This window comes from Panthera uncia (genome assembly GCF_023721935.1).
Source record: "Panthera uncia isolate 11264 chromosome B2 unlocalized genomic scaffold, Puncia_PCG_1.0 HiC_scaffold_24, whole genome shotgun sequence".
Taxonomy (NCBI): domain Eukaryota; kingdom Metazoa; phylum Chordata; class Mammalia; order Carnivora; family Felidae; genus Panthera; species Panthera uncia.
In genome coordinates, this window is record NW_026057580.1 from 104,235,354 (window position 1) to 104,257,668 (window position 22,315).

The 22,315-nt window shown below is 42.5% G+C and overlaps 1 protein-coding gene across 2 annotated transcripts in view; it reads left to right on the forward strand.

The window, feature by feature from the left end:
- The first annotated feature begins 12,863 nt into the window (after positions 1-12,863).
- Positions 12,864-22,315, forward strand: part of AKAP12 (A-kinase anchoring protein 12) — a 100,955-nt gene continuing 91,503 nt past the window's right edge. For both annotated transcript variants that reach the window (XR_007462581.1, XM_049653053.1), the window contains exon 1: positions 12,864-13,191. Coding sequence is in view for 1 of the 2 variants with exons in the window: in XM_049653053.1 (XP_049509010.1) it covers positions 13,030-13,191 (162 nt within the window). In the remaining variant the exon portion in view is untranslated. The remainder of the gene's footprint in view (positions 13,192-22,315) is intronic.

The window sequence follows — 22,315 nt, forward strand, 5'->3', positions numbered from 1 at the left end:
CCAAGCCCGTCTCATGGACATCAGAGAAACCCTGGAGCCAGAGACAAACAGTGTATTGGTGCCCTGAGCCATTTCTTTTCAGGAATGGAGAAAGCTCAGTGTCCTTCACAGACTGGCAAAAAATACCTATTTTAAACAGTTCAGATCTCGGGGCGCCTGGGTGGCGCAGTCGGTTAAGCGTCCGACTTCAGCCAGGTCACGATCTCGCGGTCCGTGAGTTCGAGCCCCGCGTCAGGCTCTGGGCTGATGGCTCGGAGCCTGGAGCCTGTTTCCGATTCTGTGTCTCCCTCTCTCTCTGCCCCTCCCCCGTTCATGCTCTGTCTCTCTCTGTCCCAAAAATAAATAAAAAACGTTGAAAAAAAAAAAAATAAACAGTTCAGATCTCTAAAAAATCTTCTTACCCCTTTTCTCAGCCACCAAAATTAGGCACACTGTTATTTTGAGGAGAGGCCGAGATGGATTTTTCCCTCTGCATATCTCCAAAGTGTCTAGAAACCGTTTTATCTGAATACAATGAAATGTGGAAAATGAAAAACTCATCGCATGTGGACATTTTTGAGGTTAAGTCTCGTTCTGCCACCACTGTCTATGTCTTACTCGGCTCAAAAGTCAGCTTCTTAATCCTTTCATTTTTTTAAGTTGTTATTTATTTGAGTAATTTCCACACCCACTGTGGGGCTTGAACTCAGGCCCCTGAGATCAAGACTCACATGCTCTTCTGACTGAGCCAGCCAGGTGCCCCCTTGAAAGTCAGCTTCTAATACTGGTGGCCAATAGGTGCTAGCTGAGAGGTTTATCATTTTCAAAGCTTTTTAAAAAAATATGATTATAAATGATTATCAATTTGTTAATCTTGGAGAATGCCTTGCTACATTGACTTGGATGTTGCAAATATTTATAGATAAGCAAATATTTGACATTTGTTATTAAAATGGGCCATGGGGCACCTGGGTGGCTTAGCCGGTTAAGGGTCCAACTTCGGCTCAGGTCATGATCTCACAGCCCCACACTGGGCTTCGTGCTGACATGAGGAACCTGCTTGGAATGCTCTCTCTCCCTCTCCCTCTCCCTCTCTGCCCCTCCCCCATTGCACTTTCTGTCTCTTAAAATAAATAAATGTAAATAAATTTTAAAAAGGCCAAAGAGGACACGAATTTTTTTTTTCAGTCCAGAAAATATAAAGCATGCTCAATTTTGTTGAAGTTAAATTTACTCTGCGAAATTAACAGTTTTAAAAAAAAACATTTAATGTTTATTTATGTTTTGAGAGAGAGAGACAGAGCATGAGCAGGGGAGGGGCAGAGAGAGAGGGAGACAGAGAATCCAAAGCAGGCTCCAGCTTTGAGCTGTCAGCACAAAACCTGACATGGGGCTCAAACTCATGAACTGCGAGATCATGACCTGAGCCAAAGTCTGACGCTTAACCGACTAAGCCACCCAGGTGTCCCCACTCTGGGAAATTAACATTTTAAAACACCTTAGTGTCCCCTCCCATTCTTTATCTGATTTCTTTTATCTTTCTTTTCTGGTATCTGACGTGATTTTGCTAGCTTCCAATTTGTGTTTTGCTAAACATTAGTGATGAGGGAAGCAGAAAAGGCATCGACCTTTGCAGAAACTCTTCTTAAGTGAAAGATGGTTCCTCTTAGCTGATTTCACTGTGACTGCTCCTCTTGCTACATTTCTTGTTTGATCTGGTTCCTCTGAGGCCCTTGAAAAGCAGGGGAACTTGGAAATGATGTTGGCCAAGATGATTACAGGTGGATCCACTCCTTCTTTACTGGCAAAATGAAACCAAGGAGTTAAAAGGGTGTATTGACACGAAGGGCAGAGTCAGGAAATCTATTGTGTCCCTATTTTACCAAGTCTGATTGTTTCAGAGTTAAAAAGCTTAGAAGCAAAACAAAATACCAACCTCTTAACACTGTTGACATCTGATTTGGTTTAGTTTTCATTTTAAAGGTTATTTGAAGCATGCTGGAAAGTTGAGGAGACTGGAAATTGAATAAAACAGGTATCTAGGATCTTAATTTTAGCCCATCTGAGAATACATATATATATATATATATATATATATATATATATATTTTTTTTTTTTTTAATTAAAACCCCCCCCCCCCCCCACCCCCGCAGTTGAATTCCCATGTAGTTGTAAGAAATAATGCAGAGAGATCCCACATGCCCTTCACCCAGTTTCCCTCATGGTAACATCTTGCAAAACTATGGTACATATCACAGTCAGGATATTGACATTGATACACTCAAGGTACAGAGCATTCTCATCCAAGGATCTGTCTTGTTGTCTTAGCCATACACTCTCCCTCCTCCCCAACCCTTCCTTAACCCTTGACTGCCACTAAACTCTCCTCCCTTTCTATAATTTTGTCATTTTAAATATGTTATATAAGTGGAATCATACAGTATGTAACTTTTGGGGATTGGTGGTTTTCTTTCACTATTCTCTGGAGATTCATCCAGGTTATTGTATATATCAGTAGTTTCTTTTCATTGTTGAGTCAAATGTGTTCAAATCTTTTGGACATTTTCTAATTGGATTGCTTGGAGTTTTTTTTGTTTGTTTTTGTTTTTGTTTTTTTTACTGCTGAATTTTGAGAATGTCTTATGTACCTAGATACTAGTCTTTATTGGATCTGTGGTTTGCAAATATTTTTCTCCCAGTCTGTAGCTTGTCTTTTCATTCTTATAACTGGGTCTTATGCAGAGCAGAAGTTTTAAATTTTGATGAACTACAATCTATCCATTTTCCTCTTATGCTGTTTGTATCAAGGCTGAGAACTCTTTGCCTAGCTCTGTATCCTAAGATTGTATCTTATTTTTTATTTTTACTTTTATTTTGAGAGAGAGAGAGCACAAGTGGGGTAGAGGGGCAGAGGGAGAGAGAGAATCCCAATTGGACTCCACGCTCAGCACAGAGCCTGATGTAGGGCTCGATCCCACAACCCTGGGATCATGAACTGATTCAAAATAAGAAGTTGGACACTCAACGAACTTAGCTACCCAGGTGCCCCATCTCTTATTTAAAAATACATACGTGTATTTATTTTTATGTTTTATGTTTAAGTCCATGATCCGTTTTGAGTTAATTTTTTTTTAAGGTGTGAGACTTAGGTCAAGGTTAACTTTTTTGCCTATGGATGTCCAAATGTTCCAGCACCATTTATTGAAAAGGCTCTATTCCCTCCATTGAATTACTTTTTTAAATTGTGAAAAATCAGGTGTGCATATTAGTATGGGTTTATTGAAATTGTTATACAATTATTTTACATTTATTTTAAAAGCATTTAGCAAGTCAACTTACAGGAATGCAAAAAAAATGTTAGATCAACATATCTGCCTTTCTTCAATTTATTCTTAGTTAAGATATTTATCAGTTCACACTCTGATTATTTCCATGACTAAAGAAGGCATGTAGGTTTTGGCTGACCAAATATTTTCTATAGTGATTAAATTCTATGCTTTGAAGCAAATATTCAGTATTTCATAACCTAATGGTTTTCTGGCTAGGAATGTGATAAGCAGTATATAATTGCATAGAGATATTTTTATATTTATCTGTAACTCTATCCTGGAATAACCATCTTCTTTGGCATGATTTGAAACAGTACAGTCTTACTATAAGGTATTCCCACTATAAGACAAAATTCATTATGCCATGTGGCCCTATGCTGGACCCCTTCCAGGTGGATTGATTTCCTTGGAAGGTCCAGATTGAATACATGTAATTATAATGATTCCAGATCATAGACTTCCCTTCCCCTAATATCATTAAAAAACTGTGCTAAAAGGAAATAGCTTTTCTCCCATATCCTTGCTTAGCTGACTACTAATGCCCATCAGGAAAGGAAGCTAAGCAGCACCAAGAAAGTCAATTCAATCTAAGAGCTAGAGCAGTGGTTCTAGACCTCAGATGCACATTAGCATCACCTAGGGAGCTTTTTACAACACCAATACCCAAGTTGCACCCTAGACCAATTAAATCAGAATCTCTGAGGTTGGGATGCAGGTATCAGTATTTGTTAAAATTCCTGGGTTATTCCAGTATGCAGCTAAGTTTGAGAACTACTGTTCAATGCTAAGCTCTCTTCTCTTGTCTACTTCTTTTTTGTTGTTTCTAAGTTTATTTATTTTTGAGAGAGCCATGCGAGTGGGGGAGGAGCAGATAGAGGGTGAGAGACAGAGAGAGAGAGGGAATCCCAAGCCAGCTCCACACTGCCAAAGCAGAGCCCTATGCAGGGCTCAAACTCAGGAACCATGAAATCATGACCTGAGCAGAGACCAAGAGTCGGACGCTTAGCTGACTGAGCCACCCAAGCACCTCTCTTGTTTACTTCTTTATGAAACCTATGATTAGTATAATTTATCACTCAATACTGTGAATATAGTATACTGGGTTATCATTGAAACTGATTTAAAAAATTATTTTAAAAATGAGATACATTTAAACAATATATATATACATGTGTATATATATGTATATATATACTTATATACATATATAAATTTTCAGCTTTTGTCCTATCAAAGTTGAGATGACATTATAAATATAATTTTCTAAGTTATTTTAGATATCTGATAAATAAATGCAAAAATTAGTATCAATAACAGAGTGAAGTCAATATTGTTTACAATTGTCATAATTTTTGCCAAATTTTTCAATGGTCAAAATTGCTAAAAATGTCGTAATTTTTACAATTTTACACACCTTGATCTGGGTTAGGCATAACAGTAGTTAAGATATACTTTTTTAAAAGTCATTTTACATTGCTGTAAAACAACATATAAGGTATGTGACTATACTTTCCAGAATATTTCCCACCTAAATTGACAAATTACTATGGATACCTCTGCTATCATATATAGATTTAGAATTATGGTAAAAAATGCATCATTCCCAACCAAACTAATAACTATTATGTAAAGATAATTGTCTTTTTAAAAAAAATCTTTCCATATTCAGATTAAAATAATGATATGAAGCAGAAAAAGCACATAAAATGAATACAGACTTATTAAATACAGAATGGAATTGCCTTCAGCTCTGATTCAAACTCAAATGCCAGTTGGTTTATTATTCTCTGGATTTCAATGGGATATGCATGCATATATCATGCACATATGCGTAAATGTTTTCATTACAGAGAAAAAACTTAATGCATATTCATTATGGAATATTTAGGAAAGCCATATAAGCAAAAAACATTTTTTTAATAAAAATCATCTATAACTATTGTTAAATGCAATATAATTATAGATGCATCTATACAATTATACAATACAATTATAGATGCATCTCAATATAATTATGCTGGGTAAGAAAAACCAGATGAAGAAACGTATATCTATATATAGCTATATAGTAGATGATTCCATTTCTATGAATTTCTATAAAATTCTAGAAAATGCAAACTAATTTATAGTGACAGAAAGCCAATCAGTGACTGCCTGAGAAGGCAGGGTGGGACTACAGCGGCTAAAAACAGAAGTTACAAGGGCACGGGGAAAGATTTTTGGGTCAATGATTGTGCCCATTATCTTCACTATGATGATGATTCCAAGGATGTATACATTAATCAAAACTCATCTAATTGTATACTTTATTTTTTTATTTTTTACTTAAAAAAATTTTTTTGTAATCTTTATTTATTTTTGAGAGACAGAGTACGAGTGGGAGAGGAGCAGAGAGATAGGCAGACACAGAATCCGAAACTGGCTCTAGGCTCTGAGCCATTGGCACAAAGCCTGACACGGGGCTCGAACCCATGAACAGTGAGATCATGACCTGAGCCAAAGTCAGATGCTTAACTAACTGAGCCCCCCAGGCACGCCTAATTGTACACTTTAAATGTGTGCAGTTCTTTCTACACCAGTTATACCTCTAAAAAAAACTGTCCAAAATTTTTTTCTTTTTTTTTTTTTTAATGTTTATTCATTTTTGAGAGACAGAGAGTTAGCAGGGAAGGGGCAGAGAGAGAGGGAGACACAGAATACCAAGCAGGCTCCAGGCTGTCAGCACAGAGCCCGACATGCGACTTGAACTCACAAACCATGAGATCATGACCTGAGCCGTAGTTGGACGCCCAACCTACTCAGCCACCCAGGAGCCCCTGTCAAAAAATTTTCTAAGTGACTGTTGGCAACTTTCAATCATGGAATCCGTTCTGTATAGTTTTGCTTGAAATACGAATTTGCAATCACTCTGGATATTCTTTTCACTAACTCATTGTTTTTACTTAGGAAAACATCCTGTAATTTTGCACTCTGAAACAATCAGTGTTACAAATTCTCTCATAGAAAGTAAAATTCAAATAGTTTACTCATAATTTCTTCCAAAGAATTCTGAAGAGCACAACATTCAAAACAACATATCCAAATGATTATTTCATTTTTCAAAGTTTTCATTGACTTAATAGCATAAGCAGCTGCATATTTTGGAATCTGTTTCATGTAATTAATTATGCTCCCAATCAAGTTGTAATGAAGTAACACGTTGGGGGGGGGGGGGGGGGGGAAGGAAGGGGAAGTGTATTTAGTTTCATTATTGATTTTCTATCCTTTATTCTGATTTATCACAGTTATCCCTCCTATAGATACTGCATTTATAGGAGTGACAAGAAGTCATTAAAAAAAAGAAAGAAAGAAGAAAGAAAGAAGGAAAGAAAGAAAGAAAGAAAGAAAGAAAGAAAGAAAGAAAGAAAGAAAAAAGCAGCTGACAGAGTTAAGATGAATCCCCAGGAATACAGAATCTTACCAGGACATCAAATGAGATTTAGATGGAAACTCTGTAAGATGGGATAAAATAGTCAACCTCTTCTGTGTACCTGATTTTAATAATTCTTCAGGTCAACCGTTGGTCTTGTCATTGTTAATCACATGCAAACGACACTTGAAGTATTTTTTGATGTCAAACACAGCAAACATATTGTAGACCTGAGATTAAAAATTCAGGAATTGGCGGGGTGGGGGGGGGTGCCTGGGTGACTCAGTCAGTTAAGCATCTGATCTCAGCTCAGGTCTTGATCTCAGGATTGCTAATTCAAGCCTCACGTTTGAGTTCTGCACTGGGCATGAATTAAAAAAAAAAATCTATATATATCTCTATATATCTATATATCTATATATATATATCACAAAGGGGCAGTCACCTGGCTGGCTCTGTTGGTTTTGATCTCAAGTCATAAATTCAAGCCCCCGGTTGGGTGTAGAGTATACTTAAAAAAACAATTCACAAAGGGATTCAAGTGAATAGAGGAACATAAAAATCTCTCAGTACTTTACAATGTATATTTCTAATGTCTTTTATCAGTAAGCAATGTTGACTTTTGAAACCCAAGTGTTCAGCTTTGAAAAGCCCCAAGCATTTTGCGTAGTACTTAACTCAATAAAAGTTTGTTGAATTTACTATGTTAAAATATATTTTTAAATATATTGGATACTTACAGGACCTGTGTAGACTTTGTGAAGGGATTTGATGTTATGAGGATTACAGTAACTTGGTCTGCTCTGGGGAGTAGGAACTTTCTGGATACCTTCAGATACCCTCTCCAATGTGTACCCGCGAAATCTTTCTCCATACTGAGCAAACTGTTCGCTATATCATAGTTCCAGTCATGAGTGGGTGGAGAGCAGCACAACTCTGGAAAATTAGGAGTCAAAGCTATCCTGGCTTATTGGTGACTGCATTTCAATTGCATTCATTTGCTTGTCTGGTTATATTTAGACACATTTTGAACAGAGCATGGCAACTATATCAAATTAGTTCTCTGTGAATAATTGCCTCTATTATATAAGCTTCCACGGTGGCTGGAAAATATAAATGAAAAAAATATATATATATACATAAAAGAAAGGATTAACTCCTCCCCATCCCAGTGCCCTTTTTGTTATTTTGGCATAATCTCAGATTTGGGTCAAGAGCCAATCTCAAATCTTGGTAAATGAAACTGATATACACAAATCTGGCTTTATAGTTAACCCAAAGCGATAGATTTCTTTAAATTTAGAAGAATAGGGGCACCTGGGTGGCTCAGTCGGTTGAGCATCTGACTTCGGCTCAGGTCATGATCTCGTGGTTCATGAGTTTGAGCTCCATGTCGGGCTCTGTGCTGACAGCTCAGAGCCTGGAGCCTGCTTTGAAGTGTGTATCTCCCTCCCTCTCTGGCTCCCTTGCACTCGCACTCTGTCTTTCTCTGTCTCAAAAAAAAGTAAACAGTAAAAATTTTTTAATTTAGAAGAATGGCATTTGCCTGTATGTATAATGTATGTCTACATGTGGTTGGCCTTTGAACATCATCTGTATATTGAACTTTTTCCATAGCTTCTGTATGAATATTGGATTATTTGTCATGAATAAAATGAAATTGTTAATTCTTATAGTTTTCTAGTTTATAATTTGCAAATGCAAGAGAGGAGAGTAGGAGTTGGGTTCTTTGATGATTTAGATACCTTGATGTAAGCAATTAAGTCAGAAAAAAACTAGGCTTCTTATTTAGCGAATACAGTGAAGTGATAAGAGGTAGTTTCAAGAGTGAAGAATTTCCATGTTCTTTTTTTTTTAAATTTTTTTTAAAGTTTATTTATTTATTTTGAGAGAGACAGAGACAGTGTGGGTAGGGGAGGGGCAGAGAGAGAGGGAGAGAGAGCGACAGAGAGAATCCCAAGCAGGCTCCATGGTACCAGCACAGAGCCCAATATGGGGTTCGAACCCACCAACTGTGAGGTCACGACCAGAGCTGAAACCGAGTCAGACGCTTAACCAACTGAGCCACCCAAGTGCCCCAAGAGTTTCTATGTTCTTTTAAAAAAAATTTTTTTTAACGTTTCTTTATTTCTGAGAGACAGAGAGACAGAGAATGAGTGGGGGAGGGGCAGAGAGAGAGGGAGACAGAATCCGAAGCAGGCTCCAGACTCTGAGCTGTCAGCACAGAACCCTGCATGGGGCTCGAACCCATGAACCATGAGATCATGACCTGAGCCGAAGTCGGACGCTTAACCGACTGAGCCACCCAGGCGCCCCAGAGTTTCCATGTTCTAAGCGAAGTTGCCTGAAGGCTTTGTAGCTAGAGAATGAATCTTTGGGGTAGAGTTAAGTGTTGGTTTTAAATTGTTATAATATTTGTAATTAGTATTGCTTTTTCAAGGAGTTGTATTAACTCAGGTATAAAATGTTTCACGTTTGTGAATTCATTTAAAACATACTTGAAAATGTTTTGGTGCGTGCACCAGACACCCAGCTATGGCTTTAAATTTTATGGGTAAATCTCGTGTGACCTGTCTTTCTGGAGAAGCGAGCGTGAAGCCTACGAGTTCAGCCTGCTGTACGGGCCACGTCTCTTTGTTTTGGAGAAATCTTGAGCTGTTTTTATGAGAGTATCAGCTCTCACAGGGAAATGACTCTACCGTCAGCTGCCCCATGGGGGAGGATGTGTGGGACACCTGCGTCCTGCTGTTTGGAGGAGAGAGGGCTGCTGGCGACAAATCGGGGTAACTGACAGCCTTGGCCCGAGAAGTGGAAAACTGAGAACAGCGGCCTTCCTCGCTGTCACTGACACGAATCCAAGCAATTCTAAAGGAGTCTCCGAAACCCTAGAAAAGAAAACCTTGGCGACTTGATTTAGAAGCTCCAGTGGGAAGCACAGTAATGGGAGAGCAGGAACTCTGTGCTTGGCACCTACTAGGCACTCGATAAATATGTTGAAAAATAAATGAGTGGTGTACCTGACTGGCTCCGTGGGTAGAGCATGTGGTTCTTGATCTCAGGGTTGTAAGTTCGAACCCCAGGTTGGGTGTAGAAATTACTTAAAAACATAAAATCTTAAAAAAGAAAGAAAGAAAGAAAGAAAGGAAGGAATGTGTCAGCTTTGTAATATTGTTTTTTTTTTTTTATTAACGTTTTTTATTTATTTTTGGGACAGAGAGAGACAGAGCATGAACGGGGGAGGGGCAGAGAGAGAGGGAGACACAGAATCGGAAACAGGCTCCAGGCTCCGAGCCATCATCCCAGAGCCATCAGCCCAGAGCCATCAGCCCAGAGCCATCAGCCCAGAGCCTGACTCGGGGCTCGAACTCACGGACCGCGAGATCGTGACCTGGCTGAAGTCGGACGCTTAACCGACTGCGCCACCCAGGCGCCCCAACTTTGTAATGTTCTGAATGGCATATCTTCTGTTCTGTTGAATGTTCTTTTATTTTTAATTTTTGAATGTTTATTTTTGAGAGAGACAGAGACAGAGTGTGAGCAGGGGAGGGGCGGAGAGCGAGGGACACAGAGTCCAAAGCAGGCTCCAGGCTCTGAGCTGTCAGCACAGAGTCTGAGGTGGGGCTTGAACTCATGAGCCAGGAGATCACGACCCGAGCCGAAGTCAGATGCTTAACTGGCTGAGCCACCTAGGTGCCCCTGATTGTTGTTTTTTTTGTTGTTTATTTATTTATTTTTAGGAGAGCGCAAGTGGGGCAGGAGTAGAGAGAGGAGGACAGAGGATCTGAAGAGGGTTCTGAGCTGACAGGCTGACATCAGCGAGCCCATGCGGGGCTTGAGCTCACAAACTGTGAGATCATGACCTGAGCTGAAGTTGGATGCTCAACCAACTGAGCCACCCAGGTACCCCTATTCTACTCAACATTCTAAATAACATATTCAGAAAGTTGGGACATGTCATTGCTAGTAATAATAAATAGCATAACTACTCTTCTTAACAAAAGTCAATGGAGAGTAACTCCCCAGTTCACAAGCAGGGATGGAAAAGTTGGGAAACCAAAGGTGCTCGTGTGAATTGACAAAAGAGCCTGTTATTCTTAATACCTCCTTATCAGGGAGCTGTTTCAGGCAGATTAGGGAATACTAGAATGTGCGTATTTCTTAAAATAAGATTTTACTTAAAAAAAAAAATCAGACTATGAGCGTGTTCGTAGCCTGGAAAATAAACATAAAGCAAGCAGTTGCTAAACTGAGCAGACACTGGCCATGTCTTTCTCAGTATGTGGGTTTGTATACTGTTGGCTTGAAATCTTTGGCCTTGCAATCTTTATCTGAAAATTTAAAAGCTGGGAGATGTGAAAAGCTTTGTTAAGAAGTTCCCAAGAACGGAATAAGTATAATCTCACAGAATGGGACATTTTGATAGTGTTTGTACTACTTAGTGATACATTTTTTTACGCGCTGACGTTAGTCCTTCTCAGATAGGCTTTAACAGCATTTTTATCCCTTAACATCTTAGGTGAGGCCTAAATGCCACTTTTCACAAGTAACCCTGAGAGGAGAGAACACTTTCTACAGAAGGAGAGTGAAGTGTTGTACATAGGTTTGGTGTGGGAAGAGGCCTCGCTCTTGTGTCTGCCTGAAATGCCGAGCACCTGATTTAATTTCTCTGGGGCCACTTTTCCCCCACTCCATTGGTAAGATGAGAAAAATAGCACCTACCTCCTAGAGTCGTTGCAAGCATTAAATATGATTAGATATGCAAAGTGCTTTGAATGGTGCCTGGCACATAGTGAGTACTGCAATGTTTTCTAAGTGGTAAACATTTAAGTTGAAATGGTTGAAATGCTTAAAAATTCTGAAAACCCCACCCTTTTGCAAATATATTGCTTCTTGCGGGATATATTCCAGAGAAAGTGGCCTTTAGGCACTTCTTCAACTAAAGATGAAAAATTGAGAAAAATTTTATGCCGGATAATCGTATGCCATCATACTGCATTCCACAGTTAATTAGGCCCAAAATATTCTACTGCTGAACTAACCGCTTACATCAATTCTCCACTAACTTGTACAAAATCTGGGTATAGGATTCTCATCTGGTATCTCGTGTCGACAACCCGAGTGTCTTCATTCCTCCAACTATTTGTGAAAACTAAGGCACTTAGTTGCCAGGTAAAACTGGCCCCATCACCTTCATGCTTATGTGCCAAATAATCCAGCTAAAGATTCGATTTCGTTCAAATATGGCTTGGCTGCCTGCTACCTTCATATAACAAGCATTAGATCCAAGAGTATGACGGATAAGAATGCAAGCCACTTAGGCTGATCTTATTTAAAGCCTCTACCTATGGAGAGCTACCAACGGCAAAGGAACAGATCTACGTCGTCATGTCTCCGCATGGCGCGAGGGACAAGTGGCCTGTACCTCCAGCATCACGCCCTCAAAGAGAGGACAGGCTCATTTCCCGTCACCGTCTCCCTTTCCCGAATTCCCCAGGGAAGGAGGGCAGCCCGCGTTGCTGATGGCATCGCCTGACATCACTGGTTCCGGATGATAGGCGAGCGTGGGGCCGCCTGGCCCACCTCATCCGTGGCCTGACTGCATTAACCTCTCGGTTCCCAGCTCGGGCCACGTGAGGTGTCCTAATATGGTCAGACTCCGGAGAAGGCGAGGAGCGCTTGCCTTTCTCCTGCTCCCGGGGAGGAGGCAGAACTAACGCTGGGAGGATAACGCTGTCTGCAGGAAAGCTACTGGGGACCGGGGTTCGCTTCTGGGCGAATGGAAAGTGGGCTGCAGCAGCAGCAGCAGCAGCTCTGGTTCTCAATCACTTAATAAACCTCAGCAAACCCAATCGCCCCGGGGGGCTTTCTGCCCTCCCCTCCCCTCCTGCAACCGTGGGTCTTCCTCCCGTCCCCACTGAGCAATGGGAAGCGCCCGGGGGTCGGGGTGGGCTGCCCGCCTGGACCTGGGCTCGAGGCTCGGGCTGCGCCTCGGGTCCTACAGCCTGGGGGGAGATGCTGCTGCAAGGCGTGTCTGGGGCTGTGCTCATGTGATGAAGCGAGGGAAAAACAAGGGGGAGGAGGAGGAGGAGGCAAAGAGGTGGCTTTTTTTTTTTTTTTTTTTTTTCTTTTAAGGAGTTTGCCGCGAGCGCGTCTCGTTCATTCGCAGTCTGGGCGCGTTCGGAGGAGGACGGCGGGAGAGGAAGGCGTTCTTGGGACCTCGCGGGCTCACGGCTTCTCGCTCTTCTCCGCGTCGCTGCGATCTGGGGAAGGTGTAACCGGGCAGCCAGGCGCGGGAGAACCGCAGGAGAGCCATGGGTGCCGGGAGCTCCACGGAGCAGCGGAGCCCGGAGCAGCCGGAGGCGGGGAGCGCGACGCCGGCCGAGCCCGAGCCCAGCGCCGGCGGCCTTGCGGCGGAGGAGGCTCCCGGCGCGCAGGGGGATCCGGCCATCGCCGCCGCCGACCCCGCCACCAAGGTACGGGCGCGCCGGACCACCTGCCCGGGGGTGGGGGGTGGGGGGTGGAGGGTGGTCCCTCTGATTTCCGCCTGCGAGAACTTCCCGGCCCGTCCAGCCCATTTGCAAACTCGGGAGCACGCACCCCTCTTTCTAGCTTTCCGGGGTCTCTTGCGCCGGGGGGTGGGACCAGAGCAGCAGCGAGCGCGACGGGCTTGCATCTTTGTCGTGGGTCCCCGGAGGAGGCGACTGCGCCTTCCGCAGTGATAAAATCCGCCCCCCGCCCCTCGCTAACCGAGCCTTTCTCCGCACTCTTCCGGTGGGAGAGACCCAGCCCGAGACGCACGAGCTGCGTGGGGGAGTCCGGGGGGGAGGGGGAAGTGACCTATCGACCGAGGGTCCTGGGCCCCCCGCCCCTCTTTCTCCCGGATGCGGAAAGTCAACTGTTGTCGGGCCGGGACCCGTGTCGCAGCCGGGCGGACCAGCCACCCGTGGGTTCCCCCGCGCCGCGTATGGTCCTTGGCACCAGCTGTGCCTGGAGCGGCCCGGGTTTGGTACCCAGTCTTGTTGCCGCAGCGCTCGCGCAGACACCGCCTTCCTGATGCAGAGAAAGCCTGGGGTGTAGCTCGCTCCGAGCCAAAGAAAACCTGGGTAGACGCTGCACTTCCAGAACGAATGACAGGTTTCGCAGACAAGGCAGCGTCGTCCTTTTCGCCCAGTTCATTGCCCGTGGACTCAATTGGATAAACAAATACTGGGGGAGAAGTGAGAACTTCTCAAAGGATGCGGTCAGAGGCGTAAGCGAGCATTCATTCCTTGCACTTATGTCTGTGAAGGCAGTGCTGAACCTCCTGGAAATTTTGTATTTTATAGCCTTAAGTCACGAAGGCTGAAATATTTACTCTTGGCGGCTACAGCCGCCAGTACGTTGGCTTGTTGGGGTAGCTGTATTTTGTTTTTATTACATAATCTATTTTCCAGCAAATGCGTTCATTAGCAAGGCGGCACCTAACCTGTCCTGTGATATCTTATGGAAAGATGGTGAATAATCGTATTTAATACTAAAAAAAAAAAGAAAGAAAGAAAAAGGACATACCATGTGTTGTATCTGAGGATATAGGATGTGAGGACCTTTAAGAGTTACCAGGAAGTGTAGATGTTTACAGTGTGAAAAACAACCTCCCGCCCTGAAATCTAGGTAAATTTCTCTCAACTGTGATGTCATCGTTGTGACCTCTTTAGCTGTCCTAGTCTAGTTTGGGCTGAGAGAGTGCTCTCAATTAGATTACCTCTAGCGTTTAACTTGTAACTACTTGTAAAACCCGTGGTCCCTAGAGCTGTAGGTGGTACCAAGTACCAATTGCCTGGAATATCGAATTTTCTAAGAGGTGCCTAAGCTTTAGGCTTAAGTAAGGTACTATCCTATTGAGATCTGACTCACATTTTAATACTCACCGTACATCACCTTTTGATGCCGACTACTGCCAAAATGGCCTCATGAGCAGTATTTAAGAGTCGCATGATGAAAGTAGTTTTAAGGTGTAGCAATTGGGGACGTTTTTCCCCTCGGTTTTTACTGCTTCAGGTTATCTTAACAGTTCATGCTGAAATAGGATACCTAATCTGTTAAATAAATCTGGTAAACTCGAATTTGTTCATTTAAGAACTATTCCTTTGGCTCTCTTTTTGTCCTTCCGTAATCCTATCCACCCTCTTTCCTAGTCACCACCATCTTGAAGCAGCCAAGCCACCTCCTTTAAAAAAAATTACTTAAATAACATCTAGGATATCATTGAACTCTTTGGCATCCTGCCCAGTTATCAATTTGGAGACAAATCAATACACTTACATGTCTCCTTGGAAAATGGGTCGTTTTTCATTTCAGCTAGCAAAATTTATTACTCAGGTTTTGAAAACCTGTCTTTTCGAAAGGACTCCCTGATTAAGAATGACTCAGCACGTAGCTCTTGCCTCCCCTCTTTGCCCTGTTAAACCCTAGTTGCTGACCTTCGAGTAATCCTATCTGCCATGCCAGGCTTCTTGCAGCAGTGCCCACATTTGTAGGTCTAGTGACTTGACTAAGTGTTCTCCTGGTTGTAAATGCTCCACGGGACAGGGACCGTATGTGTGTTTTTGCTCAAGTGTCCCCCCCCCCCCCCCCCAACCTCCCATGTGTGACATGCTGCCTGGCGTGTAGGATGTACTGGCTCCCTGGTTTTGATTGGATGCTCCTTTTTCTACAATTTAACCTTGGACCATCTCATCGTGATCTGCCTCTTGTATCAGTGACTAAACCACACGTTGTTCATAGACCAAGTGACTGTTTTGGCAAAAACTCTTTGGGGTCTTTGGTTTCTATTTCTCTAGAAATAAAGTGACTTGTTCGCATTGCAATTTCAAATTGTCTTTAATTGCAAATGCACAAAATATTGTGAATGCAAGGGGCTCAAGGGAGACCACTTGAGGTTGAATTAGTTATGAATTACATCTTGAGCTTTCTTGATTGGGTGTGTGGACATTTGGGGGTTTAGACTAATACAACCCCCCCTTCCCTCTTAGGATGCTGATCACAAAAGCTATTTACAGATTTTTTTTTTTTCCATTTCAGTGATGTTTATATGACATGCATGCTGCCTATTTAGCAGTCCAGTTTACTTTCTCTTTTTTTGTGGTTAATTTTATTTTTTTAATTTTTTTTAACATTTATTTATTTTTGAGACAGAGAGAGACAGAGCATGAACGGGGGAGGGTCAGCGAGAGGGAGACACAGAATCTGAAACAGGCTCCAGGCTCTGAGCTGTCAGCACAGAGCCCGATGCGGGGCTTGAACTCACGGACCGAGCAATCATGACCTGAGCTGAAGTTAGACGTTTAACCGACTGAGCCACCCAGGCGCCCCCTTTTGTGGTTAATTTTAGTCATCAGCCATTTACTAAGTACTTCTTAGAAGACATTACACTAATTGAATATCACTCCTATCAGGTCAAATGGAGTGTTAAAACTTGATTACTCAACCCTAACATTTAGGTGCACTGAAGCACAAGTCCTGGGTTTATCTGGTATATTTCAATAAAATGGAATCTTTTCAATCTTTTACAATCTTATATATGTAAATTCTGAGGGGAAATGGCTTGATCAATTATTTATCAGTTTTAATTTTGAGACTTGCCCATTTTGGCCACTGCAGGGGCAGGACTTTCAGACTACCCCAATGCAGTTAGTAAATGAAGCCTCATATTCCTCAATCATCTATTTTTATTTTTTTTTTAAAGATTTTTTTTTTTAATTTTTTTTTTTTAAACTTTTATTTATTTTTGAGACAGAGAGACAGAGCATGAACGGGGGAGGGTCAGAGAGAGGGAGACACAGAATCTGAAACAGGCTCCAGGCTCTGAGCTGTCAGCACAGAGCCCGATGCGGGGCTCGAACTCACGGACCGCGAGATCGTGACCTGAGCCGAAGTCGGCCGCTTAACCGACTGAGCCACGAAGGCGCCCCTTAAAGATTTTTTTAAAAGTTTGTTTATTTTGAGAGAGAGCAAGCAGGGGAGGAGTAGAGAGAGGGAGAGAGAAATAATTCTAAGCAGGCTCCGCACTGTCAGTGCAGAGCCTGATGCAGGGCTTGAACTCATGAACTGTGAGATCATGACCTGAGCCGGAGAGATCAAGAGTCGCTTAACCGACGGAGCCACCCAGGAGCCCCAATCATCTGTTTTTATTTTTATTATTTTTTTTAATAGGGGAGGGCTTTAAGTGTAAAGATCTGTTCACAATTTTTTTTTTTTTAAGTTTATTTTAGAGAGAGAACGCTTGTGCTTGTGTGTGAATGTGGGAGGGGCAGAGAGAGGGAGAGAGAGAATCCCAGGAGGGCTCTGCACTGTCCATGCAAAGCCCAAGAGGGGTTCGGACTCAAAAAAGGTGAGATCATGACCTATGCTGAAGTCGGGCACTTAACTGACTGAGCCACCCAGGTGCCCCAATCATCTGCTTTGTAAAAGTTTGTCTTCGAAAGAGTATTTTTTTATTCAGGTGTTAATGTAGACATGACATTTACTTAAAGTTTCTGGGAAGTCTTGAATTTTTTTTTTTTTTTTTGAGCAGCAGGCAAAAATTTATTAGCATATAAGATCAGAAAGGAAAAATAGTACGAAAGCTCTCTTTACAGAGAGGGGACGTTCGAAAGTGAATGCCTCTAAATCTTGATTTCTTGAGCCAAGCGAAGTTTGGACAATCATAATTCTCCGGATTATCCTTCTTGTATTTCCTGCTCAAGCAATGACTTCAGAGCTGGAAACGGAGCAGTGGTCAGTTGCAACGGTTGTGCAACGGTGAGGCCAGTGTCCCTGGCAGGTGGGGAGATGAGACTCTTCGCTCCTTCTGGTTATGGTTCCATTTGGTTACAAGAGCTGTGAATCACCAGAACATGAAGATGTACTCAAGTAGAAGAATCCATTGTCTGATTGGTAGATTTAAGGATGTCTTTGCCCTCCGAGCGTGAGAGCACACAATTGAGTTGGCCAGCTGCATTTCTTAATTCTTCCCAGCCTGAGGTAGGATGCTTTCTCCCACTTGCCTTCTGTTTACAAAATGGGAACTGAGGATGAAAATGACCTTACTGTGATGATGTCACCCGTTTTAAAATAAAAGGGCCAGAATTTAGAATGACTAGGAGAGAATTATGTGTTAACAGAGTGGTGGTTTGTGAATACAGGCTACCTGTGTGCCTATGGATTTCTCCCAGATTCCAAGAGGTGCTACTTTTGAGTAGAGCTCAGGAGATGTGGGTGTGAGGACGATCGCTTAGGATAGGTAGCCTGTGGGGACCGCCATGCCAACCCTTCAATCCCTACCAGCCTTGTAGGCTAGTGGATGTGTGAGATCAGTGGAGATTTCCACTTGAAATAGTTCCTTCCATGATGAACAGGCCTCAGACGGTGCATGCTTTTGAGTCCACTTTGGGTCAGCTAGCCTCTGTCTCAGATCCCTTTAAAGCGAATAAAGATTATTCTCGTTTGGTATCTTATAGGATAATTGATAAAACAAATACAATGTTATGCTTTATTTATTTTTCAACTTTTTTTAATGCTTTATTTACTTTTGAGAGAGAGAGAGTATGAGCTGGGCAGGGGCAGAGAGAGAGGGAGACGGAATCCACAAAGCAGACTCCAGGCTCTGAGCTGTCAGCACAGAGCCTGACATGGGGCTCGAACCTGTGAACCACGAGATCATGACCTGAGCCGAAGTCAGATACTCCACGAACTGAGCCACCCAGGCACCCGTAAAATGTTTTGCTTTAAAAAGGTATTATGAAGTGCTCGCTTCGGTAGCACATATACTAAAAAGGTATTTTGAAATTGTTTCTTTTTCTCCATCAGCTTTAACTCACTGTTCTAGAATACCACTGAAAGGAAAACCAAGCTCAGTGGTGCACATCCTTGGCCTCTGTGATTCTGTATGCGACAGTCTATTCGGGAAGTAAGAAATTCAGATTTATAGCACTGAGAAAAATTTATCAGTGCTTCTATCTCATGAAAAAAACAAAGCTAAAATATCCTTGAACCCAACACTCCATTGTCTTACACCTGAAAAAATTATAATTTAGAATGTTTTATTTTAAAATAATAGGAAATATGAAAAAAGCTGAGTTTGGAAGGGAGAAGCACTATATATTATAAATGTGCAAGCTTATTTAAGAGAAATCTTAAAAATCTATAATATTTATTTGACTTGTCTATTTAGATTTTGGGTTATTTTCTTGCTAATTAGCACTTTTTTAGAGACCCTAAGGGTAGGGTTTTGTATGGTCAGTGTTTTGTTTCCAACTCTAAAAAGGATTAGGGGAAGATGTTAATAATCTGTAATAATTTCAATTATCCATACATTCATATTACTTATGAATAATTGAGTTATTTAAAACTGACTATAATCTGACATTCTTAAATCATAACATCTTCATAAGATCAAAAGTCCTTGTTTATTCTTATTGAAATGATTTTTATTTAAAATCATTGCATAATAGGATTTATGTTTAATTTTTTTAAGATTTTTTTTTTTTTATTTTTTTTTTTCAACGTTTTTAATTTATTTTTGGGACAGAGAGAGACAGAGCATGAACGGGGGAGGGGCAGAGAGAGAGGGAGACACAGAATCGGAAACAGGCTCCAGGCTCCGAGCCATCAGCCCAGAGCCTGACGCGGGGCTCGAACTCACGGACCGCGAGATCGTGACCTGGCTGAAGTCGGACGCTTAACCGACTGAGCCACCCAGGCGCCCCTAATGTCTTATTTTTCATTAAAAATTTTTTAAATGTTTATTTTTGAGAGAGACAGTGTGAGCAGGGAGGGCCAGAGAGAGAGGGGGACATAGAATCCAAAGCAGTCTCCAGGCTCTGAGCTGTCAGCACAGAGGCTGACATGGGGCTCGAAATCATGGAGTGAGATCATGACCTGAGCCGAAGTTGGACACTTAACTGACTGAGCCATCCAGGCACCCCTCATGTTTATTTTTGAGAGAGAGAGAGACTGAGCACGAGTAAGGGAGGGATGGGGGTGGGGGGGGGTACACACAGAATCCGAAGCACGCTCCAGGCTCTGAGCTGTCGGCACAGACCCCGACACAGGGCCTGAACCCACAAACCATGAGATCATGACCTGAACCAAAATCAAGAGTCGGATGCTGAACTCATTGGACTGAGCCACCCAGGTGCCCCTTAACCCCCCACCCCCATTCTTATTTATGGCTACATAAATTTTCCCTTTATGGGTTGAAATGCAGTAAAAGTTTAACCAGTCCCCTGTGTTTACATTGACATTTTCCTAGTCTTTTGCTCTGTTAAATTGACACAGGGAATATCCTAGCTCTGATATCTTTGTATGTGTGCAAATGTGTGTCTAGGATAGATTTCTGGAGGTGGAATTGCTTGCTCAGAGCATTTATATGCATTTAAAATTTAGATAGCCCTTGCTAAATTTACCTTCCAGGGAGACACTCTGTATCCCCACTCTGAAGATCACGAGTTTTTGGATGATTTGCCTCAGTGCAGGGCAGATTTGCTAATATTTGCTACTCTGCACCCAAGTTGGCACTTGAGTTTCCTCGATGTGTTTTTAATTACGTATATCAGCCATATGCTTTTCCTCTCCATGCCACCCGATCACGAACCAGACTGGTTTCCAGAACATTAAAGGCTATGGTTTATTTTACTGTTAATTTTTAAAGACTCCCCCACCCCACCTCAAAGTTATTCAAAATAAGGAAAAGCAAGTTTAAGAGTAAAAAGTGGGGCGCCTGGGTGGCTCGGTCAGATGAGCGTCCGACTTCGGCTCCGGTCATGATCTCGCGGTCCGTGAGTTTGAGCCCCGCGTTGGGCTCTGTGCTGACAGCTCGGAGCCCGGAGCCTGCTTCGGATTCTGTGTCTCCCGCTCTCTCTCTCTGCCCCTCCCCCCTCAAAAAAACGAATAAACGTTATAAAAAAAAAAGTAAAAAAGTGGCCGAAGTACTACTTGTGTTTACTCATTTTTTCCCAAATTCGTAAACAGTCTTAATTTTATTTACTTGGACAGTGATCTACTTCTTTAGCAATCGTAAGATTTCTCCCCTGGGAACAATCTAAAGTCATCTAGTTGCCAGAAATTTCTTCATACTTCTGATCCATGAAATGTTGGAATCTGGGACTGGGGGGCGGCAGAATTCCACTCCTGGGAAAACAATAGACTGAAGACCCCCGCCCCGGGTTCTGTTCTCATTCCCATCACAAGCTATAGCCTTCCTCTGTTAACTGCAATAAATGTGATTTCCCAGAAAAAAGATAGGTGCTCAAAGCACAGAAACTACAAGGTCTTTCCCAGACCATGTTAGATTTTTCTTAATACACAGATTCATGAGAGTTTAAAGGTTTTTGTCTTCCAGGCAGCTTGTCTGTGATGTTTTTTAAAAAGCAAGGTGGGTGGGGCGCCTGGGTGGCTCAGTCGGTCCGACTTCAGCTCAGGTCGTGATCTCGCCGATCGTGAGCTCGAGCCCCGCATCAGGCTCCGAGCCTGGAGCCTGGTTAATATTCTGTTTCCCTCTCTCTCCTCCCCTCCACTGCTCATGCTCTGTGTCTCTCTCAAAAATAAATAAACATTAAAAAAAAAATTTTGTTTTTAAAAGTAGGGTGGAGTATGGACAGCCTTGTGGTTTCATTCTGCCTAACTTTAATTCCGGTTTTAGTAAATGCCAACTTACTAAATGTCAAAGTGTTTGATTTGTAAATGAGACAAGCTAGAATTTAAGAAGGGGAGGATTATTGCCACTTATTGGCTGATCTTCTGTTTGTTATGTGCAGACATTGTGAACCGGGTTGCACAATTCAGTAACCTGGTAGCTTTCACATCCTAGACACATTGAATCAGAATCCTGGGCAACTGGAAGGTCAGGTAATCAGCACCTTAATGCTCACCAGGTATTCTGATTTGCCTGCTGTGGCTGGCATTGCCTTAAGGAAGGAGGTACAGGCTATAGGGGCCCACAGAGGGCCAGGGAGAAGTGGTCCAGGCCAAGATGACAGCAGAGACTGACCGAGGTTAGAGCCCGTGTGGGTGGGAGGGAGCGATTCAGATGATGTTGGAAGAGCCGGTATTCCGCCCCTCACATTTTCAGGAGAAAATAAAGGGAAATATTCCTCCTACATAATTCCGTCCTTGATTCTACTGCGTTGAGAAGAAGTGTGCTGCCAGCAGAGGCTTTTCTAAATGGAATGTGCTATATGCAGGATAAATACATGTTGAATTCCATGCCATTATCCTTTCTGAGCAAGGAGGAGCCTCTTGTCAATGTTCATTTTCATTTCCACCCGGAGCCTCTTAAACCTCTTCCCTCATTTGTCAATTTTAAAACCTCTGCCGTGCCGGGTAAGTGGAAAGGAGCTGAGGGCTGAGTTTATGGTATTCAGCTGGTGCAGAAATCCTTGAAGAAATCTTAAAACCTAACCAAGTCGTGGATGATCAGAATAGGGTTCTGGCCTTGCTCATCATGTGACTACTCAGTCTTGATTCCATAAACATGTCTTTACTCTCTGTTCTACTCCAGGCACGGTGCCAGGACTGGGGATGGAAAGAAAGAACCCCAAGAGCTCAGGACTAAGAAAGTCACAAGCTTTCCTTTCCACA